Raw genomic sequence first — 27687 nt, forward strand, 5'->3', positions numbered from 1 at the left:
CTCCACTCCACAGTTACAGTGACGCTCTTAGTGTTCAATCTTCTCCTGATCAACACCCTCCAGTTGCTTCCCAACACACATGAGATAAAATACCAAGTTCTTACTACATCAGGCCACCACTCGTCTGTCAGTTTGTCATACTGTGGTGACTTGTGAGTTGCTGTGATTCTGAAGGCTATGCCACCAGTATTTTAAATACTAGCAGGGTCACCCATGGTGGACAGGTTTCAGATGAGCTTCCAGATGAAGACAGACTAGGAAGAAAAAGTGACGAACTACTTCCAAATATTTAGTCACTGAAAATCTTATAAATAGCAGAGAAACACTGTCAGATATAGCACTGGAAAATAAGCCCCTCAGGCTGGAAGGCACTCAAAATGCAACTGGGGAAGAGCTGCTACCTCAAAGTACAGCTGACTGTGACGATGCAAAATGGAGTAAAGCCTGTGGGAGTAAAGCCCTCATGACCTTCATTTGCTGATGAGGCACCACTCAAAATGAAGAGAAACAGCTGTAAACATCCACTGAAAATCGAAACATAGAATGTACGAAGTATGAATCTGGGAAAATTGGGAGTTGTCAAAAAGTGAAATGGAATGCATAAACATTGATATCTTAGGCATTAGTGAGCTGAAATGGACTGGTATTGGCCATTTTGAATCTGACAACCACATGGTGTACTATGCCAGAAATGACGAATTGAACAGGAATGCTGTTGCATTCATTGTCAAAAAGAACATATCCAGGTCAGTCATGAGGTAAAACGCTGTCTGTGATAGGATAATATCCATGTGCCTACAAGGGAAGCCCAGTTAATACCACTATTATTCAAGCTTATGCACCAACCACTAAAGCCAGTGAGGATGAAATAGAAGAATTCTACCAACTTCTTCAATCTGAAATCAATCAAACATATAATCAAGATGTATTGATCATTGCTGGTGATTGGAATGCAAAGGTTGGGAACAAAGAGGAAGGCTCAGTAGTTGGAAAATATGACCTTGGTGATAGAAATGACGCTAGAGAACGCATGATAGAATTCTGCAAAACCAATGATTTGTTCATTTCCAATAACTTCTTTAGACAGCATAAGAGATGACTATACACATGGACCTCACCAGATGGAATACATAGATATCAAATTGATTACAACTGCAGAAAGAGAAGATGGAAATGCTCCATATCATCAGTGAAAACAAGGCCAACGGCCTTGTTTATGCTAATTCAAACTGAAGCTGAAGAAAATGAAAACAAGTCCACGAGAGCCAACATATGACCTTGAATATATCCCACCTGAATTTAGACATCATCTGAAGAACAGATTTGATACATTAAACACTAAAGACCAAAGATGAGATCGAGAAGGAAAAGGGAAATATTACAACAAAATGTGCAAAGATCTGGAATCAGAAAACCAAAAAGGAAGAACACACTCAGCATTTCTCAAGCTGGGGGAACTGAAGAAAAAAATTCAATCCTCAATTTTCATTATTGAAAGATTCTCTGGGCAAATTATTGAATGATGCAGAAAGCATCAAGAGAAGATGGAAGGAATACACAGAGTCACTGTACCAAAAGGAAATGATTAATGTACAACCATTTCAAAAGGTAACATATGATCAAAAGCCAATGATACTCAAGGAAGAAGTTCAAGGTATATTGAAGGAATTGGCAAAGAACAAGGCACCAAAAATTGATGGAGTAAAAATTGAAATCTTTCAAGAAAGTGAAACAGCGCAGGAGGCAATCACTCATGTCTGCCAAGAAATTTTGAAGACAACTATCTGACCGACTGATTGGAAGAGAACCATATTTATGCTCATTCCAAAGAGAGGTGACCCAACGGAATGTGGAAATCATCGGACAATCTCTTTGATATCCCATGCGAGTAAAGTTTTACTAAAAGTAATACAGAAACGGCTACAATCATACATTGACAGAGAACTTCCAGAAGTTCAAGCTGGATTCAGAAGAGGCCGTGGACATTGCTGATGTCCGATGGGTCTTGGCAGAAAGCAGAGAATATCAGAAAGATGCTTACTTGTGCTTTATTGACTACACAAAGGCTTTCGATTGTGTGGATCATTTTCCAGAACACTTAATTGTGCTCATGAAGAATCTGTACCTGGACCAAGAAGCAGTTGTTTGAACAGAACATGGGAACACTGAATGTTTTAAAATTAAGAAAGGTGTGCAACAAGGTTGTATTCTTTCACCATACTTACTCAACCTGTATGTTGAGCAAATAATCCAAGAAGCTGGGTTATATGAAGAAAACGTGGCATCAGGATTGGAGGAAGACTCATTAACAACCTACGATGTGCAGATGATACAACCTTGCTTGCTGAAAGTGAAGAGGACTTAAAACATTTATTGATGAAGATCAAAGAGCACAGCCTACGGTATGGATTACATCTCAGTGTAAAGAAAACAAAAATCCTCACCACTGAACCAATAAACAACATTCTTATCAATGGAGAAAAGATTGACGTTGTCAAGGACTTCATTCTTCCTGGATCAACTATCAACACTCACGGAAACAGCAGTCAAGAAATCCAGTGACATATTACATTAGGCAAATGTGCTGCACAAGACCTTTTTAACGTGTTGAAGAGCAAAGATGTCAGCTTGAGGACTAAGGTGTGGCTGAAGCAAGCCATGGTATTTTCAATAACCTCATATGCATGTGAAAGCTGGACAGTGAATACGGAAGACTGTAGAAGAATTGATGCATTTGAGTTATGGTGTTGGAAGAGAATATTGAAAGTGCCATGGGCTGCCAAAAGAACCAATAGATCCGTTTTGGAAGAAGTGCAGACAGAGTGCGCCTTGGAGGCTAGGATGATCAAACTTTGGCTCTCATACTTTAGACATGTTGTCAGGAGGGACCAGTTGCTGGAGAAGGATATCATGTTTGGTAAGGTGGAGGTTCAGAGAAAAAGAGGAAGACCCCCAACGAGATGGATTGGCCAAGTGGCAGCATTGATGGACTCAAGAGTGTCAACAATAGTGAGGTTGGCCCAGGATCGGGCAGTGTTTCATTCTACTGTGCCTAAGGTCGCTATGGGTCGGTGCTGACTCGATGGCACTTAGCAACAACAACTATTTCAGGGGTCTGCAAACTACAACCCACGGGCCAAATCCCATAGGCTGCCTACTCTTTGTAAATAAAGATTTATTAGAACATAGCCACACCCATTCATGTACAACTTCTTGAGGAGCTCTGGTGGCGTAGTACTTAAGAGTCAGGCTACTAACCTCAAGGTCAGCCGTTGTTCTGTGGAAGAAAGATGAGACTTTCTGCTCCTGTAAAGATCGACAGGCTTGGTAACCCTATGCAGGGTTGCTATGAATTGAAAACAATTCTACAAAATACCACCACCACCAAGGTTGCTTTTGAACTAAAATAGCAAAGCTGAGTAGTTGTGATAGATACAATTTGGGCTACGAAGCTGAACATACAGACTCTCAGCCTTGACTGCCGGAAGCTGCTCCACTTCTGCCGTTTGACACAGTCCCGGCGAAAGGAGAAACATCATGCAAAGCAAATGATTCTCTGGAAGGGCATCCTCTATCTCCCCTTTAGGATTACTCTGAATTCACTTGTAAAAAAATACAATGTTGTCATATTCACGGCTTTTACTATGAGCTCTGCAGAGTTTAGGAAGAAACCAGTCTGGCAACAATTGTTTTAGCTTCACTGGGTTAGATTCAAAGGGAATTGTATGAGCTACTCCCTTTCACAGAAAACCTGAGTACAAAGCAACTGCATTTATGAGATCACAAAAGCAGATAACAAACTAAAGTAAAGCTGACCGACCCCTATAGACCTCACCTAAATCAATTACTAGCCAGAATTCACAAACCCCAACTATTACATACAGGCACCTACGTAATAGGCAGAGAATAGCGAACATAAGTAAAAGGTGGTCAAAACTTAATAATCTACATTTCCTGCAGCAATTAGCCAGGTTGAGCCTTTTTTTAATACGCCTCACAGCCTCAAAAGAAGGAAAAATAGGAAACTGTGGTTAAGCAATTTAATGAATACTTTAGAAAAACAAAATAATTAAGCAGATGTTAGTAATGCTTTTACTGTAAAAAAAATAGTAGTACATTATGTAGGATAGAAGATTGATAATTAGTTAGTAGAAACAATAAAGTAGTGTAGGCATTGATGATTAATAGAAACATATTACTAAGAGGATGTGATAAGTGGAAATGATTTGTGTAAGGTTTAACTTGATCTTTTAGTGGGAATAAGAAGAAACAATCTATCACTTACGTAGGAGAGGAGATGATGTCAAAAGAAAAATGCTTAATGGTTAGAAATGAACAGGATATTGGAAAGGTCAGGTTGGACATCATAGAAATACTTTTGTTAAGGTTGTATAATCCCAGGATGAAGGAATGTTGTGATTAAAAATGTGTAATAATTCAAGGGGAAAATCAAAGTATCAAATCATTATACACTGTGTAATTTTAAGTTTAAAAATAGAGACTTGCTGAGCCAGGGCAGACAGACAGTCAGACAGACTGATGAGAGCTCCATCAATCAACTAAGCGGAGACTCCTCGATTACTTTCACTTTCGCCAACTCCGCGTAGCCTCTCGGGTCTCACGACCCTGCGAGAGCTGGACTCACGCACTTGACAAAACAAATTTGCTGATCCCAGCCTACATGGTCCAAGTCCTGGTTCTCTCTGGTCTCATTCCTTTTCTCTGCCTCCTTGTGGATTCTCCACCGGCCACACTGACCTGCTTACTGTTCTTCAAACATGCCTCCGTCTCATTGTTTGCCTGGGTGCGGATCCTTCAGAGAAATGTTACTCTCTCTACTTATGTTCAGATTTCTGCTCCAATAGAGAGCCTTTCGTAGCCATCTTTTATCTAAAATAGCACCTCAGCCCTCTAGATCCCCTGAACTACCATAATTTTCTTAATGACACAATTTGACATTCGTTTACCCTTATTTTTTCCTTCCCACCTCCCTCCTTCTCTTCTCATTTTCCTCTCTTCCTGCCTCCTTCCTTCCTGTGAATCCCCATCCTCCACCCAGCTTAGAATGTAAGTTTCATGTGATAATATCTGTTTGGCTCACAGCAGTATGCCTGTAGCCAGAACAATGCCGGCATATAGTAGTAGAAGCTCACTTTAGCTTTGTTAAATGAATGACTGCATGTATGAATGAATCTTCTCCCTGCGCAAGATTCTACAATTACATTTCTCTGTTGTTGTTAAGTGTTCTCCAGTTAGTTTCACATATGGACCCTGTATAGGGTGTCCGAGGAGCAGCTGGTAGGTTTGAACTGCCGACCTTGTGGTATAAAGCCCAGTGTTGACCCTACAATGGCACACCAGGAGTCCACATTTCTCTGTTGTTGTTGTTGTTGTTAAGTGCCGTCGAGTCGGTTTCGACCCATAGCGACCCTGAGTAGGGTTTCCGAGGCTGTAAATCTTTACGGGAGCAGATCGCCTAATCTTTCTCCCGCGGAGCAGGTGGTAGTTTCGAACTGCTGACCTTCTGGTTCGCAGCCCGATTCATAACCACTACGCTACCAGAACTTAATTACCTTTAAATATATCACCTTTGATCACCTTTGTCTTTACTCCCCTTAACATCTTACCAAGGCCCTCTTTGCCTTAACTTTTCGTTTGTCTGGCTTCTCTTCCCTTTCTTAGCTTTAAGCAGGAAAACACAAGGGTAATAAAGCACATGTTTAGAATAATGAATTTATCCAATAAAACTATGTTCAAGTTTTGTTTCATTTTCCTTCAGAGTTCTTTTTGCTTTAGTCTAGTAATTTGTTCGCAGTGGCATTTTGCTGTGAGCCCCTTTCTAAAGCAGTCCTTCTTCCCATGGTAGGGAAAGACTGCTCTAGGTCAACAAAGACAGGTCCCTGTGGAAGCCTGGTCAGCTGAGCTTTGAACTTTGGCTGTGTTTGCAAACCTTGCCCGGCAGAACCCCGCTTGTCGGCAGGGAACTAGCTCACTGAATTAGAATGGCGGGCTACTTTCTGGTGCTTTTCCTTGTCCTCTTACCTCAACAGACAGAGCAGTCAGGTAAGTGTCTGACTTCAGTTATGTCTACCCTTCTGAATGGTGTAAATGGTTAACGTGCTCACCGGCTAACCAAAAAGGTGGAGGGTCAAGTCCACCCAGAGATGTGCAGGAATAAAGGTCTGGGAATCTACTGTCCAAGGTGGTTGCCACTAGCCACACAGCTACTGAGCACTTGAAATGTAGCCAATTCAAGCTGAGGTATCTGAAAGTTTAAAATGCACACTGGCTCTCCAAGACCTAGTACCAAAATAAGAATGTGCTATTCGTTAATATTTTTTTAAATATTGATTATATGTTGAATTTATAATGCTATTTTGAACCCATTGAGTTAATACTTACATGGTTGAACTTAGTTTTGCCTGGGCTTTTTAAATATGTTTTATAATGTGATTACTAGAAACTTTAAAGCTACATATGGGACATACATGCCTTACATTTGTATTTGACAGGGTTTTTCTGGATGGGAGCTCAGTGCGTCTGTAGGATAAATACTGGACTGTGAACAAGGTCAGCGGTTTAAGCCCACCAGTCGCTCCATGGGAGAACTATGAGGCTATCTGCTGGCGCCAAGATTTATTGAAAGTGCCATGGAAGTTTCTGAGGAAGCTTCAGAAACCCTATGTTGCTATTGTTGTTCATTGTCATCCAGTTGATTCTGACTCACAGCGATCCTGTATAAGGTTTCCAAGGAGGAGCTGGTAAGGTTGAACCGTTGACCACTCAGTTCAAACCAGCCTTGCAGTCCAGTATATTAACCCAAAGTGCCACACCAGAACCCCCAGAAACCCTATACAGGGTCACCGTGAGTCAGAACCAACTTGGTTGGCACTTACCAACAACAGTCCTGGACAGTCAGTCTCTTATTTGGTTTCTGTACATTCACTGCTATTTCCAGTAACCCATTGTCTACACAGTAAATCCTCGGAAACCCAATACAGGGTTGTTACGGGTCGGAACTGACTCAATGGCACTTAACAACAACAAATAGAATGATTAAGGAATGATAATAATAACAACAAAACTGGGTCATAACACTTTTCTGATTAAAACCTTTAGAACAAAGAAACTAAAAACCCTTCACCTCTTGTACCGACTAGGAGAGCTGTTGTTTTGTTGTTGTTTGCTGTCGAGTCAATTTCAATTCATAGCAGCCCCATGTGACAAAGCAGAACTGCCCCATCGAGTTTTAGTAGGATAAGCACTAGACTGCAAGGTCGGCAGTTCAAACTCACCAGCTGCTCCTTGAAAACCCTATATAGGGTCAAAGTGAACCGGAACCAACTCAACAGCACTTAACAACAACAATCTTTATAGAAGCCGTTTGACAGATCTTTCTTCCATGGGTAAATGTGAGCTACCAATCTTTTATTTACATCTCATAGTCCAGTGCTTAGTCCCAGGGAAACACTTAGCCCCAGGGAAGCCCAGAAAATAGAGGCTTTATTCAGGGCAGCCATGTGCTCAGCTAAAAATCAGAGCCCCCAGTGACACCAGAGATGGAGGCAGAGATGAGGACATGCAGAGAGGGAGCAGCTAAGGACTCTAGACTCATGGGAAGAGAAAGGCTGTGTGCTGGCGGCCAGGTGGGAGGTTTGCAGAATGTGTCCTTGGGTTGTTTAAGTGATTGTATATTCCTGAGTGTTTATGTGTACATCAAAAGCAAAAAACCCCAAAAAAACAGAGGGAATAGAAGCAAATACTGTTGAGTGATGATGCACGGAGGAGATAGTAATCATTGCAATTAAACGATGAGTGTAAAACCGATGTTCTCCCATGTAAACTATCACTCAAGACACAATAAACACTTTTAAATTGGAAAAAAAAAAAAATCAGGGCCCCTAGCTCTAGGACAAGGAGCCCAGTGGTGTAACAGCATTTACGGTTCTGAACTCAGTGATTCTGCGAGAGAAAGACCTGGAGTTCCGCTCTCATAAAGATTACACCCCAGAAAATGATGTGAGGCAGTTTTACTCTGTCACTTTGGGGCACTTAAAATCCACTTAATGTCACATAGCAACAACCTCCTGAACCATGAGAAGTTAAGTTTCTGTTCTTTAAAGTCACACACTTGTGTACTTTTGTTGTTGTTGTTATGGCTGCAGTAGGTAACTAGACACTCTGCAAGTCTCAAACCCTGAATTCATAAAACATTATTATATCTGCCCATCCCACCTAATTCTTAAGGGTTGCTCATTCATTCAACAAAAGTGAATTGCAGTCCTACCGTATGTCAGACACCAGGGTTGGCCATGAATATAAAGTAGTGAGCTTCAGACATGGAGTTTACAGTCTGATTGTTGTTGGTGTTGTCAAGTGCTGTTGAGTTGGTTCCGACCCATAGTGACCCTGTATAGGGTTTCTGAGGAGCGGCTGGTGAGCTTGAACCACCAACTTTGTGATTCAAACCAACATTGAAGTCCAGTGCATTAACCCGCAGCAAGACAGAAATCATTCACTTTGTTTCAGTCTAGTCTCCTTTGAAAGGTCAGTATCTCTATATCTGGGTAAGTCCATTAATATTGGTAATATCTAAATTCTTGTCTTGCTATATAGTATTTCTTTCAGCCTCAAAAGCAAACGAAGTTCTCATGAGATGGAAGCGTGCTAGCTCATATCTTTTAGAAGAGCTCTTTGAGGGAAATTTGGAAAAAGAATGTTATGAAGAAATCTGTGTTTACGAAGAAGCAAGAGAAGTATTTGAAAACGACCTTATCACTGTATGTGCTCCCCGCCCCCTGAAGTCACATACATTTCTGATTGTGTAAACTTCTGCTGTCTTGTTGTTAAGTGCCATTGAGTCTGTTCCAACCCATAGTGACCCTGTGTAGGGTTTTCAAGGAGTGGCTGGTGAGCTTGAACCGCTGACCGTGTGGTTCAAACCGCCTTTGCAGTCCAGCACATTAACCCACAGAGAATACAAGATCTCAGAGACTAAGCGAGATGAATTGATACAGTGGCTGGAACAATGCACTCAAACATAATGATACTTTGTTTATTTTTGAATAGCAAAGAAGGGGCAGTTTTTCGTGCTGTTGTGCACGGGGTCTCTATGAGTCAGAACCAACTCATCCTATTTACTTACTCTTGGTTAAAATGGACATAATCCCAATTTTACAAAGGAAACCATCACACAGCTATTAAGTAGTGGTCCCGGGACACTAACTGAGTCTCGCATTCTGAAACTGTTTCTTTATATTAAGACGTTAAGCACATTAATTAGCGTTCCCCATTTCACACATCAAGGAGCTCTGGTAGCGTAGTGGTTATGAATCAGGCTGCGAACCTCAGGGTCAGCAGTTTGAAACTACCAGCTGTTCTGTGGGAGAAAGATGAGACTTTCTGCTCCCGTAAAGATTTACAGCCTCAGAAATCCTGTACAAGGTCACTATGAATGGGAACTGGCTCCACGGTACACCATCACCACAACAACAACATCACACACATCTGCTTGTCAATACTCAGACAAAATACCTCTGGTTGGTCTATGAAATAAACACCCCATTGGCATAGCAACGTGCAATCCATTACAGTACAACAAACTGGCATATGAGTGGTGGAACAATTTAACAATTTTAATGTTTTAAATTAGATTTAGTTTAGTTGAAACTGACAAGGCTGGCAGTGTGACCCCACCCAGTGGCACCATGGGAGAAAGCTTTGGCAATCTGCTTTTGTAATGATTACAGTTAAGAAAACCCTTAGGAGCAGTTCTATAACACACGAGGTCGCCGTGAGTCTGATTCAACCCAAAGGCAACAGATTTTATTCTCTCCTGGGCTCGAAGAGCTGTTCCAGTTTCCAAAGTAAGCCCAGCTCCCAGGTATCAGATGTCTCTTCAGAGCAGGTGGCCCATTGTTTTCTCCCAGTGTTTCCAGACCAGGGTCAAGGTCATCAGCAAAGGGGGTCAAGTTCTCTCTCAGTCAGTTTTGATTTTGATACTTCTTTCCAGACTCAGTCTCTTGTAGGAAGTGACTATGAATTAGAAGAGCTCTGTAGGAGCCCGCCTGTAGGTATCTTATGCCCAGGCCTCTGAGGGGTCATTTTTAAGGACAAGCATTCTGCTCCAAAAGGAGGAAAGCCTCAAGTCCCTCAGGTCCTGTTGTACTGACGCTACGCTCATCTCCAGATCACCGTCGTATCTTCAAACACCACCCAGTCCTGGCTGACTGCACATTTTAGCAGATGATTCTGCACACTGGCAAATTAGTTACAGTAAATTCAATTAAGCCAACATCTTTTTCTATTCTACTGACACAATGACTATTTCCTTTGGGGAGTAAATGACACAAAAGAGGATGAGGTCAAGGTTCTTGTGTCTACTGTCACAGACTGCATGCCCGTCTCTAAATAGGATAGACACATGATTAAAATGAGAAGCACCTGTTCTTGTTAGGCGCCTTGGAGTCGGTTCCCACTCATAAGGACCTTGTGTATAACAGAATGAAACACTGTTCGGTCCTACACCACCCTTACAATAACAGGCACATTCAAACGCATGTTGTAGCCACAGTGTCACTGCATCTCGTTGAGTATCTTCCTCTTTTTCACTGACCCTCAATTTTATCAAGTATGATGTCCTTCTCCAGGGACTGATCTTTCTTAACATCATGTGCAAAGTAAGCAAGACAACTCTGCAATCTTCCCTTCTAAGGAACATTCTGGCTATATTCCAACACAGATTTGTTCATTCTTCTGGCAGACCATATTCAATATTCTTGATATATTCATAATCCAAAAGCATCAATTCTTCAGTCTTCTGTTCTTCACTGTCCAGTTCTCACATGCATAAGGTGTTGGAAGCTCCAGGATGTCAGCTTTAGTCATCAAAGTGACATCTTGGCATTCTAAGGTTTTACAAAAGTCTTTTGCAGCAGATTTGCCCAATGCAATACATCATTTGATTTATTGACTACTGCTTCCATGTGTGTGGTTCCTAGTGCAATGAAATCCTGGACAGATGCAGTGTCTTCTCCGTTTACCTTGCAGTCCAGTGCATTAACCCACAGCACCACACCAGTCATAAAATATGTTGCATTTCGGGTTAGGTGAATAAGATCAACCTTTCTTATTTTAAAATCCATCTTGAGGAGAAAATACAGGGATGGGGGGTGAGGGGAATGGTCCATTTTTAACATTTTCTATGTTTCAATTTTACAGAATAAATTTTGGAAATGGTATATGGGTAAGTGATTTTCTCTTATTTCTCTTTTAAGTATTATTTCTGATTCTTTTTCTTTGAGATGAGGTAAGGAGTCAGCTTAAGCATTCTTAATAGCTTTGTTGTTGTTGTTGCTAAGCTCTCTGAGTCATAGCAACAACTCTATATAGGGTTTCTGAGGAGCATGGCTGGTGGGTTTGAACCTCTGACCTTTGGGTTAGCAGCCCAAGGCTTATCCTACAGTGCCGTACCAGGACTCTTTTAATAGCGTTGCTGCCAAGTGTCATTGAGTCATATTGACTCATATACAACTCATAGTGACCCTCTATAGGGTTTCCAAGGAGCAGCTGGTGAGCTTGAACCGCCAAACTTGCAGTTCATCCCTTTAATCCACAGCACCACACCAGGACTCCTTAATAATAATGTTAGACCAGTGGAGTTCAAACTTTTGAGACACTGATGTCTCCTGGAACTACAGCTATAACCCCAAAGGCACTGGTATTAATTAATTCTTCATCAGGATGTGATCAGAAAGCTCCCACTTTTTTCAGAGGTGACTTGAGTCTATCCCGAGAAGACATTGAAGTGATGGTTTTCAGAATGGGCCCCATAATCTTAGTTCCTTAGAATCTCTGGGGCTGCTCTGAGTAGGGAGGAAGCAAAAAGGTCTTCTCTCCCTCACCCAAAGCAATTGCTTTTTTTCTGTATTACCTTTTGGGGTTTCAGGTATGATTTCTTTTTTTTTTTTTAAGTGTTCATATGTTTTGTTTTGTTTTAATTTTGAAAAGCCATGCTCTAGCTCTAGATTACTTTGGGTTGAGGAAAGCTTAGGCACCCGTGTGGCAAGAGTCTTGGTGAGTGGGAGGCTGCAGTGAGGAGTTCTGGTGGCACAAAGGAACAAGTGCACAACGACTAGATGAAAGGTTGGTGGTTCAAGCCCACCACTAGGCTCCTCAGGAACCAGCCTGGGAATCTGATTCTGAAAGATCACAGCCTTGAAAACCCCATGGAGCAGTTCTACTCCACACAGATGCATCACCATGAGCCAGAATCAATGGGAAGATACCAACCGTGAGAGTAAGGAGCTGTGGTAGCGTAGTGGTTAGGAGTCTGGCTGCTAACCTCGAGATGAACAGTTCGAAACTACCAGCCATTCTGCGGGAGTAGGATGAGGCTTTGGGGTCCATACAAAGTCGCTATGAGTGGGAACAGAGTCCACAGCACACAAGGACCATCACTACCACCAGGTAGAGTGTAGTGATAAAGAGAGACGACACAGGGGTGTGTGGAAGGGGAAGTGGACGGAAGCAAAGCAAAACAAAACAAAACATATATATACATATACATATGTAGTTTAAGCAATTACTGTAGAATCCTGGTGTTATTTACTCAAAGAAGAAAGCAAGAATGAAGAAAGGGAAAAAAGATTAAGGGGCTTTTGGGAAACAAAATCTGCTAATGACAGATACTGAGGTCTCCCGCATCTGGACACTGAGAACTACCATCTAGCTGGAACAGGAGAGAACCTCAGTTCCCGTGGCCTGTGTCCAGCTTCCTGGGGTCCTGCACACACAGGCAGGGCACATGGTCTGCAGGGTCAAGGGCTGAGTTAGCAATGTGCTTGTGGCAGAGGGGAGGATGGCTGAGAGACCCCCTCACCCTGCCTTATCACCTGTCATAACGTCTTCATCTTCACTGCCTCTCTTCTAATAGGTGGCACCCAGTGTGTCTCCCAGCCCTGCCTGAACAACGGGTCGTGTCATGATAATATCCGCAGTTACACCTGCAACTGCTCCCATGGTTATGAGGGGAGGAACTGCGCCTACGGTGAGTCCCCTGGCAAGCTGCCAAAAACCCCGATGGCAAACTTTGCTTTAGGACATAGGTTTCGGGGTACAGACAAGGCTTGTACTCAATCTGTGGGGACCATTCTCCTGGTGGTTTAACAGCAAGTCCCAGTGTGAGCTATGTGAACCATTTGTGTGTGATCTTATCCCAGGTCAAAACAAGATTCTACATTGTAAAAAACAATCTCTTACAGGCCTTCATGAGACTGTGTATTATTGCAATATATTTGCCTACTTTTTCAGTTTTATGTTTTCACTCATGGTCAGCTTTTCATTTTCCACTACAATAGCTAATTGGGTACTTCTATTCTGCTTTCTAGAATAACAGATGCTAAAGTAATAAAATTGAGGGTCAAGTAAGAGTTCATAGGCTCTGACTTTGGAAAATGTGGGAGGGTCTTTTTAAAGACACGTCTGACTATTGAAAGGAGCTAGTGGTGCAGTGTGTTGGGCTGCTAACCTCAGGTCAGCAGTTCTAGTCCACCAGGAGCTTCTTGGATAAAGATGCAGTTTTCTGCTCCTGTACAGATTTATAGCCTCAGAAACTCTATACAGGGTCACTATGTGTTGGAACCGACTCAACGACTTACAACCACCGCACCACTGTGACTATTGAATCAAAAGAGAGTTGGTCTTCCATAGTTGTGTGCTAGAGGGTCCAGATTATTAAAAACCTAATTTCAAGGGCCACTTTTTTTTTTTTAAGTTAATAAAAATAATATTTTTCTAAAGAGCCCTGGTGTGGTTAATGCACTGGACTGCAAGGTCAGTTTGAGCCACAAGGTTGGCGGTCCAAGCTCACCAACTGCACCATGGAAACCCTTTACAAGGTCGCTATGAGTTGGAACCAATTCCCTGGCACCTAACAACAAGATCTCAAAGTTATTTGATAGTACCAATTAATAACTGAAAAATGCTCGATTTTCACAGCCCAGTGTCCACTTAAGGGTTCCAGGTGGCGCAATGGTTAAGCATTCGGCTGCTATCCTAAAGATTGGAGGTTTTAACCTACTAAGTGACTCCACAGGAGAAAGACCCCAGGTCTGCTTCCCAAAAGATGACAGCCAAGCAAACTCCATGGGACAGTTCCTCTCTGTTACATGAGGTCACTGTGAGTCAAAACAACTCAGTAGTGTCTACGAATAACCACCGTCCACTTGTAGAGAATGAGAGTCTGAATTATCTATACAGATTGAGAGTTATAATCAGAGCCTATACCTTCTTAATTAGCCACTACTTTAATATAACTTCAGAAATAATACTAACAAATAAATATTCTATTCTTGCTCTATTTCCTGGCTTAGAAAACTGGCCATCTTCTCTTCAGACTGTAGACAAATAAAATATTGAAAGTCATCTTTCACAATAAGTAGATGAGTAAATGTGTTTGACTGAGTTGAACTTACTGAAAAAAGGGAGAATTGTAAAAATAGGTCTTACAGGATATTTTCAGGGACTAAAGCTGGGCTTTCTGGGGCCCCAGGAGGACCATCCAGTGTGGTTGAGAGTCAAGCTTTGCAACCAGGCAGTTAAATACTGAACTTCATCTGGTCCCTCTTTATCTCAGTCAGTTCTGTTACCTAGAAAATTTACCCACCCTCTTCAGTCTTGGTTTTCTTGTCTGTGAAATACCAGTGACAAAACTTGCCTGATACTGCTGTTATGAGCCTTCAGGTAAAATCATGCAGAAAAGCCTTTATCTAGATGATATCCAGCACCTAAAGTGGGGTCTCATTATGCATACTTGTAAGTCAAGTGATACAGCACAACACTTTTTCACTGTACGTAAACTGTGTATTCTAATTTTCATGTTATAATAAATGCTGCATACCAACATATAGATGTACACAAAACCATGTGTGCTGTATAATATAGGTAATTTAAAGGGTGTATGGAACTTTCCTTTTATGTGATGTCACCTAGACTGAAGGTTAATTATACATTAGCCCCTGAACACAAGAGAAGCGTCCGATGTTTCAAGGATATAATAAATGACTGGTATTGTTGTTAGGTGCCATCGAGTTGGCACTGACTCATAGTGACCCTGTGCACAACAGAACAAAACACTGCTCAGTCCTTCATCAACCTCACAATTATTGTTATGTTTGATGCCTTTGCTGCTGCCACCGTGCCAATCCACTTCACTGGGGGTCTTCCTCTTTTTCTCTAAACCTTCACTTTACCAAACATGACATCCCTGTCCAGTGACTGGTCCCGCCTGACAATATGTCCAAAGTACGAGAGATCAAGTCTGGCCATCCTGAATTCCAAGGAGCATTCTGGCTGCGCCTCTTCAAACATATATATGTTTGTTCTTTTGGCCATCCAGGGTACTTTAAATATTTTCCTGCAACACCATAACTCAAATGCATCAATTCTTCTAACATCTTCCTTATTCACTGACTAACTTTTGCCTACATATGAAGTTATTTAAAATATCATAACTTGAGTCAGGCGTACCTTAGCTCCCAAGCTGACATCTTTGCTCTTGAACACTTTAAAAAGGTCTTGTGCAGCAGATTTGCCTAATGTCTAATGAAAAAAGCACAAGGGGATTGTATGCTTGTGGGGCCATCTTTTTTTTTTTTTCCGGTAAGTTTTTATCATGAACTGAGTGATAGTTTACATGGGAGAACATCAGCTTTACACCATGATTTCATTACAATGATTACAATCTCCTCCATGTATCATCATTCAACAGCATTTGCTTCCATTCCCTGTTTTGTTTTGTTTTTTTGGGGGGATGTCCACAGAAACACTCAGGAATATATAATAATTTAAACAACCAAAGGACACATTATACAAGCCTGCCTCCTGGCCGCCAGCACCCAGTCCTTCTCTTTCCTTAAGTCCAGAGTCCTCAGCTGCTCCCTCTCTCCATGTTCCCATCTCTGCCTCCATCTGTCTTTAACCAGCTTCCGGTCAGTGTGCTAAGATGTCAAGCCATGACTCTTTTCAACAAGCCTTCGGTGGCTCAGAAGTGCATGTGACCTTTTCTAGCATGTTAGGGCTTAGTTGTAAATATGATTGGAAACCTTCAATATTTGCCCAAGGAAGAAAACAAATTTTCTGAAACCAAAGCAAATTTTAAAAATTTGTGTACTCCAAAAGAATGGCAGGATACAACGTTCAAAAGGACAACGTAACGTTAGGAAACCTTTGGCCCCTGCGCTCTTTTGGGCAAAGTTTAAACAATTCTTCCAAGTGAAATGTACCAGACTGGCCGCCAGTGCTCAGCATAACTGTCCTTTCCAATAATCTGTTTTCTTTTCGTTGAGGCATGCCAAGCAATTTTCTCCCAGGTATCCGTAGACTGAACTGACATTAGGAAGAATTATTGCCACAGTAATGAAACACTGTATTGACAATGAACTGAAGTAAAAGAATTCCCATCCCTAGAGAAACAACCAGCCAAAATCTCTACCAAGTACTGTTGACCCTTGAACAACATGGGTTTGAACTTACACGTGGATTTTCTTCAATAAATATATTGAAAACAATGTTCTTGGGCTTTGCAACAATTTGGAAAAACTCTCAGACAAACCATATAGCCTAGAAATATCGAGAAAAAGTTAGGTATGTATAAAATATATGTAGACACTAGTCTATTACCATTTACTACCATAAAATATAAGGATCTCTGGAAGAGTACTGGTTACGAATCAGGCTGCGAACCGCAAGGTTAGCAGTTTCAAAGTACCAGCTGCTCCACGGGAGAAAGATGAAGCGTTCTGCTCCCATAGAGATTGATAGCCTTGGCAACCCTGTACAGGGTCGCTATGAGTCAGAACCGACTCCACGCCACACAGCCATCACCACCACCACCATAAAATATGGAGTCCTGCTGTGGCACTGTAGGATAAACACAGAACTGCCTTCTGAAAGATCGGTGGCTCAAGCCCACCAGTCACCCCTTGGATTCTGATTCACTATGAATCAGAATCAACTTTACTGCACTTTGCAACAAAAATAACAACCATAAAATAGATACAATAGTATTATAAAAAGTTAACATTTATCAAAACATATACATACAAACACTTACAGACCACACATGACACCATTCACAGTTGAGAGATGTAAACAAACATAAAGATGTGGTATTAAATTATAACTGCATAAAATTAACTTTAATATACATGGTGGTTGTTGTTAAGTGTCATCAAGTTGAATCTGACCCATAGTGACCCTGGAGAGGGTTTCTGAGGAGCAGCTGGTGAGTTTGAACCACTGACCTTGCAGTTCAAATCAACCTTGTGCTGTCTGTTTGCAGGTGATATGATCCTATACATAGAAAACCCCAAAGACTCATTGGAAGATTTAGCAAAGTGGCAGGGTTGATCTTTCAACACACAAAAATCAGCCATATTCCTCTGTACTAATAATGACAGCATTGAAAAGGACATTAGGAAAACAATGCCGTTTACAATAGCCACTCAAAAGATGAAATACTTAGGAAAAAATCTAACCAGAGAAACAAAAGACCTATACTAAGAAAATTACAAAACACTACTACAAGAAACCAAAAGAGACTTATAAAAATGGAAGAATACACCATGTTCCTGGATAGGAAGACTTAACATTGTAAAAATGTGACTATTACCCAAAGCAAGCTACAGATACAAGACAATCCCAATCCAGATTCCAACAACATTCTTTAAACAGATGGAAAAAACTATTACAAACTTTATATGGAAAGGAAAGAGTCCCCAGATAAGCAAAACACTGTTCAAAAAGAACAAAGTTGGAAGCCTCTCACTCCCTGATTTCAAATTTTACTACATGGCTGCAGTGGTCAAAACAGCCAGGTACTGGTACAATGAAAGATACATAGATCAATGGAACAGAATTGAGAATCCACAAGTTTACTCATCCACATACAGCCAACTGATCTGTGACGAAGGGCCATAGTACATTGAGTCTCTTCCATAGATGGGGCTGGTGGAACTGGAAATTTATATGCAAAAGAATGAAACAAACTGACCTTGCGGTCCAGTGCATTATCCCACAGCGCCACACCAGGACTCCTAGAATATAAGGTACTTCTGTAATTATTTCATACCCACCTCCTTTCAGAATCACCTCTAACCCTTGAAGTGACCTTAAGTGCTGAGAGCATCCACTTAACCTGCAGTGTAAACTGCTCGCATGCAAAGGAACTGCTCATCTCCACGTGAGGAATTCATCTCACTAGTAAACTGCAGATTGCAGTAAAAAGTGATCTCTAGAGGTTCACCTGCATTTCTTACCAGGTTTACTACAATAGCATGAACCTTGAATGGCACCATGGGTCCTATACAAAGTGCCATTAGTGATGCTGAAGATGCTCCCAGGAAGCAGAGAAAAGGTATGACATGACAAGAAAAAGGTGACTTAATATTAGAAAAAAAAAGACAGAAAAAGGTGACGTGTTTGATAGGTAATGGAGATCGAGGTCTGCACTTTTGGTGGTCCTCCATTTCAAGATACACGAGTTCAGCAAAAGGACCACTGACTCTGGAATTGAATAAAACAATCGGAAATTTGTGAAACACTTGCCAGCACTTTCAGAGAAAGACCTTTTCAATCTCATAATGAAAATGCAACTTTTATGTAGGTGCAGTCCTGGTGTAGATAAGCGCTTGACTGCTAACCACAAGGCCAATGGTTGAAACCTACAAGCCATTCCTTAGAAACCTTTTACAGGGTCGCTAAGAGTCAGAACTGACTCAATGGTACTTAACAACAACATTACTAAAAGAAAGGCATACTTAAAAAAAAAGGCTTATCTGACTCTAATAGCAAATTCTAGCACATATATGGTGCTTGTGAGAACCGGTATAGAGACTAAGAGGCAGTTGTAAGCGCAGAACAAGGGGAAAATGAATGGTTTAAAATTAGGAAACTTTTCATCAAAGTTGAATCCTTTCATCCCATTTGTTCAATCTGTATGCTGTGCAAATAATCTGAAAAGATGGACTCTATGAGAAGGAATGTGGCATCAGGCTTGCAGGAAGACTCATTAATAACCTGAAATATGCAGATGACATAACTTTGCTTGCTGGAAGGGAATAGTACTTAAAATACTTACTGATGAAGATCAAAGAATACAGCCTTCAGTATGGATTGCACCTCAATGTAAACAAAACGAAAGTCCTCAGAACTGGACCAATAAATAAGAAGATGATAAACGGGGAAAAGATGAAAGTGGTCAATGACTTGATGTTGCTTGGATCTATAATCAACACTCATGGAAGCTTCTTCCTCTTCCGGGGATGCGGTGTTGTTGTTAAGTGCCATGGAGTCGGTTCTGACTCATAGCGACCCTGTACAGGGTTGCTGAAGCTGTAAATCTTAATGGGAGTAGAAAGACTCATCTTTCTCCCATGGAACAGCTGGTAGAACTGCTGACTTTGCAGTTCGCAGTCCAATTCGTAACCACTATGCTACCAGAGCTCCTTGGGGATGCTGTGTAGAGGCATTCAAAATGGTCAGTGTTTGCCATAACATTGTAGGCTGTCCTACAATACAGCTTCTAACAACACTAGACTGTCCAGCGTGCCTGGTAATAGAATTCTTTGCCTCTATACCAAGACCCGTACTCCTGGTGTGGCTCAGTAGACTCAGCACTGTACTGTGAACCATGTGGTGAGCAGTTCAAACCTACCAGCTGCTCCTTAGAAACCCAATACAGGGTCACTATGATTTGGAACTGACTCAACGGCACTTAACAACAACAACCTACCAAGAAAGTTGGTAAAGCGCTGAAATCTGCATTTTGTGTGTGCCCACCCTGACTTGGAGGGGTCCGTGCTCTAAAACCTAAAGTTCTCATGAGGCTACCCAAGATAAGGAAACATGTCAGCAGGGCCTATGGTGGCTCCGTGTGTCAGGATCCTCATGCTTTCCTTGTTAACGAGCAGAAAATCTTTGTGAAAGTGTTGATGGCACAATCACAGAGTCAGAAAGCTAAGTTAAAAAAATAAGGAAGGTTTTAAAAATAGTAATAATAATAAAACCTCAAAGAAGCATCGGTCAAGAAATCAAGTGACGTATCGCATTAGACTTATCTGCTGCAAAAGATCTCTTTAAAACACTAAAGAGCAAAGATGTCACTTTGATGACTAAGGTGCACCTGACTCAAGCCATGGCATTTCAGTAGCCTCATAAGTATGCAAACATTGCACAATGAATAAGGAAGCCCATGTGAACTATGATGCTTGTGAAGAAGACTGAAAGTACTCTTTCAATGGGCTGCCAGAATAAACAAATCTGTCTTGGAAGAAATACAGCCAGAAAATGTTCCTTAGAAGCCAGGATGGCCTGACTTCATCTCTAGTACTTCAGACATATCGTCAGGAAAGAGCAGTCTGGAGAAGAACATCATGCTTGGTAAAGTATAGGGTCAGCGAAAAACAGGAAGACCCCGAATGAGACAGATTGCCACTGTGGCAGCGACATTGGGCTCAAATGTAACAACCGAGAGGGTTGTGCAGAAGGACCGGCAGGGTTTCATTCTGTTGTGCATGTTGGTGTTGTTGTTAAGTGCCGTCAAGTCGGTTCCAACCCACAGCAACCCTGTATAGGGGTTCCAAGGAGCAGCTGGTGAGCTTGAACCACTGACCATGCAGTTCAAACGGCTTTGCAGTCTGCGCATTAACCCACAGCACCACACCAGGACTCCATAGGGTCACTATAAGTTGGAACCGATTCCACAGCACCTAACAACAAAACTCTACTATGATTCAAGAAAAAGTAAAGTCATTATATGACAAGTTAAAGCAAGAGAAAGATGAAGGATCTAAAGCTGGAGAACTTAATGCCAAATTAAGATGGTTGGATACTTTTAAAGAGAAATGTGACTTTGAAAATGTAAGATTGCTAGAAGAGCAGTTTTTTCCAACCAAGAGGTGACAGACGAGTTCCCAGAGCCATTAAGGAAATTATTAAGGAAAAAAAGAGATCAGCTTGAACAAGTTTTTAATGCATATGAAAGCACCTTATTCTGGGGGGGGGCGGAAGAAATGCCACAAAGGACTCCTATTAGTAAAGATTTACAGCCTCGGAAACCCTGTGCAGGGTCGCTATGGGTCGAAACCAACTCGACGGCACGTAACAACAACAACAACATTAGTTAAGAAAAGAAGTGAGCACCAGGAGTTAAGCCTGGAAGGAAAAGACTAAAATCTCTTCTATTCTGTGCAAATGCAGTTTGACTTCTGGTCAGTACTGCCCTTATCTAGAAATCTGCTAACCCGGAGCCTTGAAGGCAAAAAGATAAACACCAGTTGCCCGTCTTTTGGTTTCATAAGAAGAAGACCTGAACAACAGAACCCTGTGTCTAGACAGATTCCATCGATGCTTTGTCCTTGAGTCAAGAAGTACTTTGTCAGTAAGGGACAGGTTTTCAAAATTCTTTTGGTATCAGACAATGCTCCTGGCCACCCAGAACCCCATGAGTTCAACATCGAAGGCGTCAGAGTGGTCTTCTCATCCCCAAACACATCTCTGTTTCAGCCCTTTAGTCAGGGCAGGGGGCGGGGGTATCATAGAAATGTTCAGGTTCATTCATTACATCTGGTGCTTTGTGGGAAGGCTTGCCAGTGCCATGGAAGAGAACCTCAATACAGCATTACAAAAGTCTGGAAGGGTTAGACCACTCAAGATAGCATTGTGGTCACAGAATAAACCATGAAAGCCATCAAGTCCGAAACAACAAACTCCTGCTGAAGAAGACTGTGTGTCCAGACGTTGTGCATGACTACACAGGATTTATGGCACAAGTGAGGTTTAGCTATGACAAAGGAGGTGTGGGGTACAGGGGAGTTGAAAGATGTCAAGATATGGATCTTAAAGAAATGCAATGGCTAATAGACACCACACCAGAGAGTTAATCAAGACAGCTTATTGGAGCTGAGAGTTTCTCAACTAGTGCCCAGACGATGAGGAAGAAGACGAGGAAGAAGGAGGGCTAGTAAACAAACTGACATAAGACAATCTGACTGAAGCATTCTGGTTAGTCCATGATCGTTTTTTATTTATTTTACAATATGGACTCTTCTAAGACACAGGCACGGAGACTAAAGCCACCAGTGGAAGAATTGGTGCTGCATAGACACATTTTTAGAGAAATGAAAAAGCAAATGTCAGACAGAAATTTTCATTTATTTGTGTTTCCTTAAAGTTACATCAAGTGTCTCCCCTTTGATCTCCTCCACCTCTCCTAATTCTGCTGCCCCTGAGACAGCAAGACAACCCCTTCTCTTCCTTCTCCTCCTCCTCAGACTGCTGAACAAGAGAATGACTCGTCTTACAAACAGACAAAGTAAACTTATGGTAATGATAAACACAGTACAGTACTATAAATGTATTTTTTCTTATCATTTTCTTAATAGCAGTTTCTTTTCTGTAGTTTACTTTATTGTAAGAATGCAATATGTTGTTGTTGTGGTTAAGTGCCTGTGGAGTTGGTTCTGACCCATAGCGACCCTATATAGGGTTTCCAAGGAGTAGCTGGTGGGTTTTAGCTGCCAACCTTGGGGTTAGCAGTCCAGTGCCATACCAAGAATACAATGTATCATGCATACAATATGCAAAATATATGTTAATCAGATGTTTATGTCAACAGTAGGCTAGGACTGATTAAGTCTGGGAGGAGTCAATAGTTATATGCAGATTTTCAACTGCATGGGGTCGGTGCCCCCAACTCCCAGGCTGTTCAAGGGTCAACTGTAGTTATAGTCAGCAGACTTATGAAACAGCTTCTCAAAGCTACTTCCAGTTCCATGACCTGTGATTTCTGTATCACAAATCAAAGAGTAACTAATTTTCAGCTAGGGGTGGGTAAAAAAAAAACCTCAGCAACTGGTGATAGGTACAGGAAATACATCTAAGACCAAGCTAAATTTTCTAAGTACAAATAAAAAGAGCTTTCGCTCACTAAGCCTTATTCCTCCACGTACATCCCTGAACACAACAGAGTATAAAATGCTCACATGGAGAACCAACAATCTAAAAAGGAGAACATTGGGAATGAAAAGCCAGAACCCTAATGTGCTGTGCTATGTGTTTCCGTATTAACATTTTTGTAATCTATTATTTTCCTTTTCAGCTACAAATGAATGCCACCCAGAGCGGTCTGATGGATGCCAACACTTTTGCCATCCAGGGCAGAGATCTTACATATGCAGCTGTGCTCAAGGATACAAAGTTGGTGCAGATGATAAGTCATGCATTCCAAGTGGTAAATTCTCTTTCTTACCTACAATGCTCAACTCCCATCCCATTCTTTTCTGTTGCAAAATTTTTAAACTATGTCTTCTTTTGGTAATGAAGAGTCATTATAATTCAACCTGTGGGGCTTGTCTCCATGTTAAAAGCAAAAGTAGTGTCAAAGAAAGAGCTGTTTTATTACTGTTGTTGTTGTTAAGCCCCATCGAGTCTGTTCCAACTCACAGTGACCCTGTATAGTGAACTTGAACCACTGACCTTGTGGTTCAAACCAACCTTGTAGTCCAGCACATTAACCCACAGCACCACACCGGGACTGCACTTTTATTCCTAGTCCTGCTCAAATTGTATTTTCTGAGTTAATCTCTAAGTACCTACTATGGTAATTGTAGGTGGTTTTCCTATGCTTTGAGTACGTATCAATGATCACAAAGTAATCCAGTATGCAAGAGTCAGACTTTTATAGCTAACAGCATGACTCCAACCTAATGTTTGACTTGAAAGTTACTGACTTTTCTGATTTTGTTATCGCATATGAAGAGAAGTGTGCATGTGGAATCCTGAATTCTAAATGCAGCACAACACTGACGAAAGACAACAAGAATCTTCAACATTTCCCGTGGCAGGTAACAGAAAAAAACAAACATTTTTTTTAACGTGTTTTCATTTAACATTATGAACATCAGGTTACTTGTTCTTTCTACTCCCTTTGCCAAACGGAAATGTAATGACTCAGTGAAACAGACATCATATTTTAGGGGCACTCTCTACCAAAACTCTCTACCACATTTTCAAAGAACTTTCTAATTCTGAATTTACAACTTCAGTCGTCTTAACTACTTGCTGTAAAAATCATGTCATTATTTATAGCTACCAAAGGGCTTTCTGGAGTCCTGGTGTGGCGCTGTGGGCTAATGCGCTGGACTGCAAAGTCAGTTTGGACCTCAAGGTCGGTGGTTCAAGCTCACCAGTTGCTCTTTGGAAACCCTATACAGGGTCTCTATGGGCCAGAACTGACTCAATGGCACTTAACAACAACATCAAAGGGCTTTCTATGTATTTTAAAACCTAGCACCAATGTCATTGTTCTTAGGACATAAACACGAATAGCAGACAGAAAAGGGGGAAATACTAAATATTAAAAAATAGAAAAACAGAGAGAAAGATGATCAATTTATACCTAACAGGAAATACAGTCTAAGTACCTAATTAAAAGGCACAGATTTGTTAAATTGGATGAAAATGTAAGACCAATTATGGCACTTAACAACAATAAAAAATAAACTTAAAATACAAAAAAAGGTAACTAGTTTAAAAGTAAAAGATGAAAAAAGGGCATACCATGCCAACATTAATAAAAAGAAGGCTGAAGTGTGTATATTGACATTAAAGCAGGTTTCAAAACAAAGACTGTTACCGGAAACTTAATATGGGGAAAATAGGTTTTTGTGAAGATTAAATGAAATAGAACATGTACCAAATAGCACTGGTACTAGTTCAAGAAATGTTCATTATTTTCATTTTACTTAATTGGATAAAATGGAAAATGTCTGGAAGAGTGTGAAAAAGTTTCAAAAAAATTTTTTTAGCCTCATTTAAAAAATATAATGTTCATTAATAATTGTTGTTGTTGTTGTTGTGAAGTGCCATCGAGTTGGTTCCAACTCATAGCGACCCTGTAGAGGGTTTCCAAGGAGCGGCTGGTGAGTTTGAACCAACACTGCAAAGGTAGACTAGATAAAATGATGGAAAAGAAGGGATGAAAGGCTAGAATGGTTTCATTATTAATTGAATTAGTTACCCTTTTGCTATCTTCGATTGCCCTTTCCTCAAGTTTTCTAAGGTTTATTGAGTAATAATTCCATTTTTAACATTTTCTGCCCCATCAGACAGGTCAGGTAAGTCTCAGAACACAGACAGGATTGATGGATAAATGGTTCAATGTGCCCAGTAAATCCCTTGTAAATTATGATGCGGTTCTAGCTCTGCCTGCTGTACCCCCACCATTCACTTCCCTGTGGATTCAAGGGAATACATGCTACCACTTTAGTCTAAGAAGAAACATTAATATCAATGAGACTAAAGTCTATAATCTAAGAGATGAGGAAGACACACTGATTCAGGTAAACTAAACACTATTACATTTTTCCTCCAGTGTGATTAACAGTTTTGTTAATCACACTGGAGGAAAAATGTAATAGTTAACCGAGTAAGATTCGCACCGGACTTAACTACGAGGCCAGAGGTTCAAATCTACCAGTGGCTCCTCGGGGAAATGATGAAGCTGTCTACTCCAGTAAAGATTTACAGCCTTGAGTTACTATGAGTTGGGACCAATTCAGTGGCAGGGGAAATGTTTTTTGTTATTGTTTGGTTTGTTTATGTTCCAATAATTTCTTTTAAGAAACAGAGAACTGATTTGGTAATGCAGAGTTGAACACTACCTTTAGAAAAGTTTTTTCTTACTTTCTAAAGTATGAAATGGAGCCCTGGTGTGGTGCTGTAGGATAAGCACTGGACTGTTAAGCACAAGGTTGGTGATTCAAACCCACCAGCTGCTCTTGTACAGGATCACTATAATGGTAACATGGATTTCTGATATGACCTGTGGGTTAATGTGCTGGACTGCAAAGTTAGTTTGAACCACAAGGTTGATGGTAAAGGGTTTCCAAGGCTGCAAATCTTTATGGAACAGAAAGCCTGGGAGATTCGGGCTGCTGACCTTGAGGTTAACCACCCAGTTCGTACGTAACCCACTACGCTACCAGGGCTCCTGAAAGATACGTAGAAACTAAAGAGAAGTACGTAACTTTGGGTATATATTCAATAAAGGTTGATGTTAAGTGCTGTCAAGTTGGTTCCAACCCACAGTGACCCTGTGTAGGGTTTTAGAGGTGCAGATGGTGAAGCTTGAACCGCTGATCTTACAGTTCAAACTGACTTTGCAATTCAGTGCATTAACCCACAATGCCACACCAGGATCTGATAAATGGATTGATAACCACAGGTCGGCAGTTCAAACCCACCAACTGCTCTTAGGAAGCCTTGCACAGGATCAATATGAGTCAGAATCGACTCAACCGCTCTTAATAACAATGTTTCAAAAATGAGGCTAAAAATTTTTTTTGAAACTTTTTCACACTCTTCCAGACATTTTCCATTTTATCCAATTAAGTAAAATGAAAATAATGAACATTTCTTGAACTAGTACCAGTGCTATTTGGTACATGTTCTATTTCATTTAATCTTCACAAAAACCTATTTTCCCCATATTAAATTTCCGGTAACAATCTTTGTTTTGAAACCTGCTTTAATGTCAATATACACACATCAGCCTTCATTTTATTAATGTTGGCATGGTATGCCCTTTTTTCCATCTTTTCCTTTTAAGCTACTTGCATTTTTTGTATTTTAAGTGCATATTTTATTGTTGTTGTTAAGCGACATAACTGGTCTTGCATTTTCATCCAATTAAGGAAATCTATACTTTTTAATTAGGTATTTGGACTATATTTCCTGTTACTATTGATGTGGTTAGATTTAAAGTGATCATCTTTCTATACATATGTTTTCTATTTTTTTATTATTTGTTATTTCCCCATTTTCTGTCGTCTATTGGATTAATCATATATATTTTTTATTTCGTTTATGTTCTTTATTGGTTTATTAACTATAGTTCTGCTGAATGGCTGATTTAGGGTGTTTAGGATAGATCCGTGTTGCCCCCTACTCTACTTTTAACATAAGAAAGCCTGGTAGTATAGTGGGTGACAGCCTGGCCTGCTGACCACAAGGTCAGTAGTTCAAATCTACCAATTGCTCTTCAGGATAAAGAGGAAGCTTCCTGCTCCCATAAAGTTTTACAGCCTTGGAAACCCTATGCAGAGTCACTATGAGTGGGAACTGATTCCAGGGTACTTAACAACAACAAAACAATGGTACTGTGGGTTAATGTGCTAGACTGCAAGGTTGGTTTGAACTGTAATGTTGGCGGTTCAAACTTACCAGCCACTCCTTGGAAACCCTATACAGGGTCGTTGTGAGTCAGAACCACTCGGTGGTATGCAACCACCACTGCCACCAACCTACTTTTAGCACATTGAAGGGAGCTTCAAACGTTCATAGAAAAATTCTATTATCTTTTAATTCCATTTTTCCCACAAGTTTTGAAGACCCTTTGTATTATACTCTCACTGGACTGCTCTCCATAAAGCCAGCAGCGACTCTGTAGGAGAAACATGAGGCTGTCTGCTCCCACCAGGGTTTAGTCTCAGAAACCCGATACATGCAGGGTGGCTAGGGGTCCGAATCAACTCTACCAATGACAGCGGGTTTCATTTCTAAGCAAGGGTGGGGAACTTTGTTCCTGCCAAGGCGCACTTGGATATTTATAACATCATTCACAGGTTG

General features: G+C 41.0%; 1 protein-coding gene across 1 annotated transcript in view; it reads left to right on the plus strand.

Moving 5' to 3' along the window:
* The first annotated feature begins 6002 nt into the window (after positions 1-6002).
* PROZ (protein Z, vitamin K-dependent plasma glycoprotein) overlaps positions 6003-27687 on the plus strand; it is a 29406-nt gene continuing 7721 nt past the window's right edge. The window contains exons 1-6 of the mRNA XM_006851549.1: positions 6003-6063; positions 8617-8780; positions 11221-11245; positions 12935-13048; positions 23159-23290; positions 23818-23903. Coding sequence (XP_006851612.1) covers positions 6003-6063; positions 8617-8780; positions 11221-11245; positions 12935-13048; positions 23159-23290; positions 23818-23903 — 582 coding nt within the window. The remainder of the gene's footprint in view (positions 6064-8616; positions 8781-11220; positions 11246-12934; positions 13049-23158; positions 23291-23817; positions 23904-27687) is intronic.

This window comes from Chrysochloris asiatica, unplaced genomic scaffold (assembly GCF_000296735.1).
Source record: "Chrysochloris asiatica unplaced genomic scaffold, ChrAsi1.0 scaffold00029, whole genome shotgun sequence".
NCBI classification, from domain to species: domain Eukaryota; kingdom Metazoa; phylum Chordata; class Mammalia; order Afrosoricida; family Chrysochloridae; genus Chrysochloris; species Chrysochloris asiatica.